This window comes from Mesoplodon densirostris, chromosome 4, assembly GCF_025265405.1.
Source record: "Mesoplodon densirostris isolate mMesDen1 chromosome 4, mMesDen1 primary haplotype, whole genome shotgun sequence".
Classification (NCBI taxonomy): Eukaryota; Metazoa; Chordata; class Mammalia; order Artiodactyla; family Ziphiidae; genus Mesoplodon; species Mesoplodon densirostris.
Genome location: NC_082664.1, coordinates 9,982,771 through 9,991,000, shown reverse-complemented (window position 1 = coordinate 9,991,000; position 8,230 = coordinate 9,982,771). Strand labels below are relative to the sequence as shown.

Genomic DNA, 8,230 nt, shown 5'->3' with positions numbered 1-8,230 from the left:
TCTGACTCTGAATCCCACCCTCTTCTCCTCCAGGGCTCTGCCTCTCCTTCCTGATGCCCCTGCCACTTACGATCCCACAGGATGATGTAAGGGGCCCAGGATCAGGGTTTGGGAATTCAGAAACATGGCTTGGGTTTTACTCTTTATATTGCTGTCTGCTGGGGGAGGTGTTTTGAATCTTCTGAAAAATCCCAGGGAAATTTGATCAACGGAGCTTATCCTAAATATTACTCTTCAGAGAAGTCCTTGAAATACTAAATATAATCCTGTAGCTGAAAAAATTCCCTCATTAAAGAGATTTTGAATTATGGACCAACACGTCAGATAACAGATCTATAGGGAGATGAATGTATGACAGGATTTCACCTTATTTATTCATTCATTTCTTTAAGAAACAGAAGTAAAGTGCACAATTAGTTTCTCCTTAGTATTCTTTTAGTAACTCTAGCTGAACAGGGACTGGGCAGATGAAGGCAAGTAGAATGCACCAACCTGTGTTTGGGCTCAGGAGGCACAGGAGAGTTTACATTTGGGGGAATATCCTTAGTATGTGACAGAAATTCATTAGGTACATAAGAAGAGCACAGTGATTTGATAGGGAAGAATGGTGTTTGTTTCTAGAAAACTGGGCACCAACCTCAATAACTCACTCTCTCCTGCTCATTCCTTTGGTACAAAGCTTAGTAAAATGCAGCCTAAGAGGTGAACAAGTGCTTACCTTTAAGCTGGATTAGGGACCCGGGCATCAGAGAAGGCATCTAAGATGGGCAGTGTGACAAACCAGCTCCAAGATCTGAGGCAGGTCCCCTCCTCTCAGTGACCCCATGTAGTACCTTCCTGTGGCTTCCATAACAAATGGGTGACTCCAAACCAGAGAAGTATACTTCGTCCCAGTTCAGGAGGCCAGAAGCCCAAAATCAAGATGCCGACAGGGTTGGTTCCTTCTGACGGCTCCGGGGAGAACCTATTCTCTGCCTTTTTCTTCACTTCGTTGGTGTTGCCTGCAATCCTGGGTGTTTCTGGACTTGTAGGCACAACGCTTCAGTCTCTACCTTCACATGCTTTCTTCCCTGTTTCCGGGTCTCTGTGTGCAAATTTCCCTCTTCTTAGGAGGACACTCACCTAATCCAGTTCGACCTCATCTTAATTGATTATATCCACAAAGACCCTATCTCGGGTGGCTTAGCGTGGCGTCCTCTCGCGAGACCGTTACTCAGCAGCACTCTGGGCTGAGCTCGTGCCCGGGCCAACGGCGCCTGGAGAGGAAGCTTGTCCACTGCACCACTGAGGTATAGGCCATGGGAGCACGAAGCAGTGGGATGCCATGGCACTGGTGGGGGCGTGCCCCAGAGGAGCCAGGTGCCACTGGTGGGGAGGAGGAGCCTGAGGAGGCAGTAGTGGCAGAGAGAAACGAACGGAAGGAGAGTGAAGACGCCAGACCCGCCGCCCGTCAGGGGAGCCGCAAGCGGAAGAGAGGCCCAGCGGGGCCGCTCACAAAAAAGCCCCGCCGGAAACGTGCTCAGGATCGTTCAGGGTCCGTTTAGGAGGCACTCGTCCTGAGAGGAGAACAGAGCGACGTGCGGATCCGCGCACTGGGGGAGGAGTGGAACTTGCATAGGGTCTGCTTGTGCCAGTCAAGGTACTTTGCTAGCATGTTCAGGGGCGCTTGGCGGGAGACAAACATGGATACTATCGAGTCGCAGATGCCTGACGAGAACATTGATCGCGAGGCACTGCACGAGGCTTTCGGTGCCCTGTACCGAGGCTCCATTTTCATCCCACCCGGTCGAGTCGTCGCCATCCTGGCCACAGCCAGCATGTTGCAGCTGGACGAGGTGATTCGGCAGTGCGGGGCGGTCATGAAGGTGACTGTCCGTGCCCAGACCGTGTGCAGCTACGACTACTCTGCTGAAAGCTATGGACTCCAGACCGCCAGGACCATGTGTCTTCAGTGGCTGCTGGACAACATGATGACCCAGTGTAGCGAGCAGCTATTGCGAGAAGTCAGCCTGGATCTCATGAAAGGGGTCATTGCCTCTTCAGAGCTCTTGGTGATGGGGGTGGAGATGGACGTGTACACCATGCTGAGAAAGTGGACGTTCTTGCAGCTGCAGCCGACATGGAGGGGCCCGTGCAGGGCCCTATTGCCTGACACCGACTCATGGTTTGCCAGGTCCAGGAGGGATTCGGAGGGCACCCCTTTCCTGGAGACCGAGCAGGGCAGAGCCTTCGTGCCAGTGTTCCAGCAGCTGCGGTTTGCCTACATAATCTGCGACCCGACGTCAGCACGCGTCATCCACCAGCATGCGCTGCTCCCTGCTGCTTGGTTGTGTCCAGTGTACAAAGAGTGTTTTCTTGGCCCCCTCCGGGCTGAGCAGACCAGAGAGCTCTGGCCCGTGGACGTCTACGTGTCCGACCCCCAGGGGAACAGCATGCGGTGCGGGGGCCAGCTCCACAGGCACAAGCAGTGCAGCTGGCGGTGGGAAGGCTTCAACTTCAGCTGGGACCTGGTGGTGTGCCACGCCAACCAGCACATCATTTTCTGGTACAGCGCGCCAAACAACTCCTACAGCCTCGGGGTCAGCCTACTCGAACAGAGAAAGGTCGCGTGCCGCCTGCGCCTGTCCTCCTTGGACAGGGATGGGAGAGCCGTTTTCAGGAAGGACACAGGATACCAGAGGCTTTCCCTGAGAGAGGATCAAGAGCTAGAGGTAATGAACCTGGAAAACCAATACGTGGTTTTCCCCATCCATGTGGCCTGTAACTTCCTGTACCTCCACTGAGAGGGGTGTTGCCCAGAGTGAGGACCCCTGCAAAAAAGCTCAGAGAACTGAGCAGCTCTTTCCTGGGGTCAGGGACAGCCAGCTTGGTCCAGATTCCAGCTCCTTCTGTGGGACCAACCAGGCTTGCCCATCTCTGGGAACCAATTCTGTCAGAGGCTTTGTTGAACTGTAGCTCATAATACTTGAGATTGTTTACGTGAGCCTATGAAGAGGACAAATTTTGAAGCCCCCCAAACTCCTCGAGAACTCATTTGGGCTGTTAATGTGGCAACCTGTCCTCCTGTTTTAGGATCCATCGACACCACCCCCCGCCCTGCCCATCAGATGTGTGAAGACAACGAGCTATTGACTTTAGAGAGAAACTGTGAGCCTACCTACTGTACTACTCTTAGTGAAACTCTCTTAATATATGTGTTTCCTTTAGTTTGATTAAATGCATGTTAAAGTAATAAAAAAAAAAGAAATAATACAGAGTGATCCAAAGTACGTTTTATCCAGTTTTCCTTAATGGTAATAATATCTTGCAACACTATAGTACAGTATTGCAGGATATTGATGTTGATACAGGCAAGATGCAAGGTGTATCTATCACTACTAGGATTTCTTATATTGCCCGTTTATTGCCTCACCCAGTTCCCTCCTGCCCCGCCTTCCGTAACTCCTGGCAACCAAAAATCCCCATTCATATAATTTTGCCATTTCAAGACTATGTAAATGACACCTTACAGTATGTAACCTTTTGGGATTTGCTTTTTTCCACTCAGTGTAGTTCTCTGGAGGGTCATCCAGGTTGTTGCATGTATCACTAGTTTGTTCTTTTTTTTTTGAATTGATGAATAGTATTCCATGGCAGGGATGTGCTACAGTTTGTTTATCCATTCACCTCAGTGAGGGGCATCTGCGTTGTTTCCAGTTTGGGGCTGTTGCAAATGGATCTGCGGTGAACATTTGTGTACACAATTTGTATGAATATAAGTTTTCATTTCTCAGGAGTAGAAGCCCAAGGACATGATTGCTGGATTGCATAGTAGTTGCATGTTTAGTTTTTGAGAAATTGCCGGACTGTTTTCCAACTGGCTGTGCCACTTTACAGCAGCAGTGTGTGGGTGGTCCAGTTTCTCTGCATCCTTACCAACATTTGGTGTTGGCATTATTTTCTGTTTTAGCCATTATTGTGGGATTGTGGTTCATGTCTTATTGCGGTTTCGATTTGCATGTTCCTCATGACTAATGATGTTGAACATCTTTTCATGTGCTTATATCCTATCAGCATATCCTCTTCAGTTAAATGTTTCTTCATGTGTTATTTTTTTGCCAGTCTTCTAATTGGATTATTTATTTATTTGTTTACTGTTGAGTTTAGAGAATTTGATATATGTTCTACATATGAGTCCTTTGTTCGATATTTGGTTTGCAAACATTTTCTCCCAGCCAGTGACTTGTCCTTTCATCCTCTTCACAGGGTCTTTCTCAGAGTAGGCCCAATTTATTAATTTTCCTTTTCTGAGCTGTCCTTTTAGTGTCATGTCTACAAACTCTTTGCCAAGCCCTAGATCCCGAAGATTTTCTTCTGTGTGTTTTCCTAAATAGTTTTGTAGTTTTGCAGGGTACATTTAAGTCCATGAACCATTGAGAGTTAATTTTTGTATGAGACATAAGACTTAGGTCCAGGTTCTTTATTATGACTTTTTTCTATGGATGTCTACTTGCTCCAATACCATTTGTTGAACAGGATCCTTCTTCCATTGAATTGATTTTGCATCTTTGTCAATAAGCAGTTGGGCATGTCTCTGTGGGTCTATTTCTGGGTTCTCAATTCTGTTCCATCATTCTATGTTTCATCATTCTATCACTCTTTCAATATCACCATCTTGATTACTGTAGCTAATAGGAAGTCTTGAGATTGGGTAAAGTGATTCCTCCCACTTTATTCTCATTTTCCAAAATTGCTTTAGCTGTTCTAGTTCTATTATTTTTTCAAATAAAATTTAGAATAATCTTGTCTCTATCTACAAGAAATCTTGCTAGAATTTTAAGAGGAATTAAATTAGACCTGCATATTAATTTGGAGAGAATTGACATCTTTACTGTGTTGACTCTTTCAGTCCATGAACAAACCATGCCTCTCCATTTATTTGGATCTTCTTTGAATTCTTTCATCAGCTTTTTGTAGCTTTCAGTATACAAGTTCTATAAATATTTGTTAGATTTACACCTAAATATTTCATTTTTGAGCAATTGTAAAAGGTGTTGTATTTTTAATTTTGGTGACCTCAGGTTCATTGCTAATATATAGAAACTCTAATAATTTATTTTAGTATGTTTGTCTTGTATCCAGTGATCTTGCTGAGCTTGCTTATTAGTTCTAGGATAGTTTTTGTAGACTCCTTGGGAATTTTTATGTAGACCATCATGTCATCTTCAAAAAGGAAAAGTTTTATTTCGTCTAATCCATATGCCATTTATATCCTTTCTGGCTTTATTGCACTTGTTAGAACTTCTAGCATTATGTTTAATAAAAGCAGTGAGAATGCACATCCTTGTCTTGATCTTTGGGGGAAAGCAGTCATTCTTTCACCATTCAGTATAAAATTACTCCAGGTTTTGTTTTTCTTTTTTTTCTTTTCTTTACATGCTCTTTATTTTCAAGAAGTTCCCTTTCATTCCTATTTTTCAGGGAGATATTATCATGAACGAATGTTGAACTTGGTCAAATTCTTTTTTGCATGGATTGATATGATCCTGTGGTTTTTCTTCTTTAGCCTATTAATATGGTAGACTACACTGATTGATTTTCTAATATGAACCAGCCTTGCATCCCTGTAATAAATCCCAGTTGGTTATGGGGTATAATTCTCATTATATATTGCTGAATTCTATTTTTAACATTTTGTTGAGGATTGTTGCATCTATATTCACGAGGAATATTTTTAGTTTTCCTTTTTGTACTGTCTTTGTCTGGTTTTGGTATTGAGGTAACAATAGCTTCATAATACTAGCCTCTGTTTTCTGCAAGAGATTGTGTAGAATTGGAATTAATTCTTAGTGTTTGGTAGAATTCTCCAGTGAAACAATTTGGGTCTGGAGATTCCTTTTTGAGAGCTTAAAACTAGGAATTACATTTACTTAATAGTTTATAAGGCTATTTAAAGTATCTATTTAATATTTAGCTAGTTGTGGTAATTTATATTTTTTAAGGAACAATTTGTTTCATCTAAGCCTGTAGAGTTATTTGTAGCATTCTCTTATTATCCCTTTGATGCCTGCAGCATCTACAGCAATATTCCCTGTTTCATTCCTTATAATGGTAAGTAGTGTTTTATCTCTGTTTTCTTTGTCAGTCTTTTTGGAGGTTTGTCGATTTTGTTGATCTTTTCTAAGAACCAGGTCTTTGTTTCATTGATTTTTCTCTATCTTTTTTTAAATTGTATTGATTTCTGCTTTTATGTTTATTATTTCCTTCCTTCTGCTTCCTTTGCGTTTATTTTGCTATTGTTTTACTAGGTTCTTGAAGTAGGACTTATATTATTAATTTGAGACTTTGCCTCTTGGCAAATATAAGCATTTAGTGCTGTGAATTCTCCTCTCAGAATTGCTTTAGCTATGTCCCACAGATCTGGATATATATGTTTCCATTTCATTCTGTTTAATGTATTTTTAAATTTCCCTTGAAGCTTCTTCTTTGACTCATGGGTTATTTAGAAGTGTGCTCTTCAGTTTCCATGTGTTTGAAAATTTTCCTGTTAATTTTCTAGTTTGATTTCATTGTGGTCAGTGAGCATACTCTAAATGATTTCAATTCTTTCGGATTTGTTAAGGTTTGATTTGTGGCCCAGGATGTGGTCTGGTTTGGAGAATGTTCTGTGGGATCTTGAAAAGAATATATACTTAGAATGTGTATTCTGCTGTTATTGTATGCAGTGTTCTATAAATGTCAATTAGACCCTGTCATTGAATTCTTCTACGCCTTTGTTAATTTTTGATCTAGTTATTCTATTAGTTGTTGAGAGAGGGGTGCTAAAATCTCAAACTACAGTTCTGTATTTGTCTATCTCTTCTTTTAGTTCTGTAAGATTTTGTTTCACACAATTTGCAGTTCTGTTTCTTGGTGCATATACATTTAAGCTTTCTATGTCTTACTGCTGGATTGACCCTTTTTATCATTTGTAATGTCTCTGTCATTAATTTTATTTGATCTGAAAAAAAAAAGACCCTATCTCAAATAAGGTCACATTTGCAGGTACCAAGGTTTAGAACTTGCACGTGTCTTTTGGGGGCCAGAACTCAACCCACACCATTCTTAATTGAAGGCATTGGAAGAAGTTTTATTACAACAGAAGAGTTGTAGTCTGCCAAGTAGCCCAGCCATTTTATCTTTGTGTTATGTCTCCTCTTATAACAAAACATGCTTAGGAAGTGTCAGAATTGGAGAATGGGAGGCTTTCAAAAATCTGGAAGTGGGACTGTCTAGGTACACAACAAGTGTGAATGCTGGCAAGGGCAGCCGCGGAGTACTTACATTGTGACTTGGAGTTTGTTTAGCAGGAAATGTCATATTTGTACATAAGGTTTGAAGTGATATCCTAGTTGGCTAGTTTGAAATAAAAAAAGGGTTCATCATTTTGGCCCAAGTGCTAATGTTGACCTGATTATTTAAAAGCATTTTTAAATGGCATAAGATAAAGGTCAGATACCTCATAACTCTCTAACTTCTGCCAAATGGAGTTGGAAAAATTTGTAATTTCATAGCATGACAGCAAAGGCCCAGCGGACTCTAGCCAGCCCCCCATCCAACCTCCTGAGTCAAGGCTCCTTACCTCTCACCTCCTACTTCTGTCACAGCAAGACAGCCCTCATTGTTCAGGCTTCCTAGATGCGTCCCCATCTTTGTGCTTTGTTCTTGCTTTTTTTCCTAGAATTCTATCCTCTCCCCATATGTTCCTTCCTCCACTGATCAACCTCCACTCCCTGACTGCAATGGATTGAATGTTTGTGTCGCTCCAAATCCATGTGTTGAAGCTCTAACCTCAATGCAATGGGTTTGGGAGGTGAGGCTGTTGGACGGTCATTAAGTCATGAGGGTGGAGCCCTCATGATGGTGTCAGTTCCCTTATAAGAGGAGACAGAAGAGGGCTCTCTCTCCCTCTTTCCACCACGTGAAGGTACAACAAAAAGTTGGCAGTCGACAACTGGAAGAGGCTCTCCCCAGAACCTGGCCACATTGGCACCCCAATCTAGACTTCCAGCCTCCAGAACTGTGAGAAATGAGTTTCTGTTGTTTAGAAGCCACCCAGTCTATGGAATTTTGTTATAGCAGCCACATCTGACTAATACACCATCTCGCCCATCTTTCAAGGAAGGCCATGTTCAAATGCTGTTGTTTTAGGCAAAAGCTGTTCTCTTACTGATTAGAATCCTGATGATGATAGTCCGGGGTGGTCGTTTGA

At 42.8% G+C, this 8,230-nt stretch overlaps 1 protein-coding gene across 1 annotated transcript; it reads left to right on the top strand.

The window, feature by feature from the left end:
- Positions 1 to 1,652: 1,652 nt before the first annotated feature.
- LOC132488001 (germ cell-less protein-like 1) lies at positions 1,653 to 2,783 on the top strand. The gene has a single exon (XM_060096012.1). It carries the CDS (start codon positions 1,653 to 1,655, stop codon positions 2,781 to 2,783), a length of 1,131 nt encoding a protein of 376 aa, XP_059951995.1.
- The last annotated feature ends 5,447 nt before the right edge of the window (positions 2,784 to 8,230 follow it).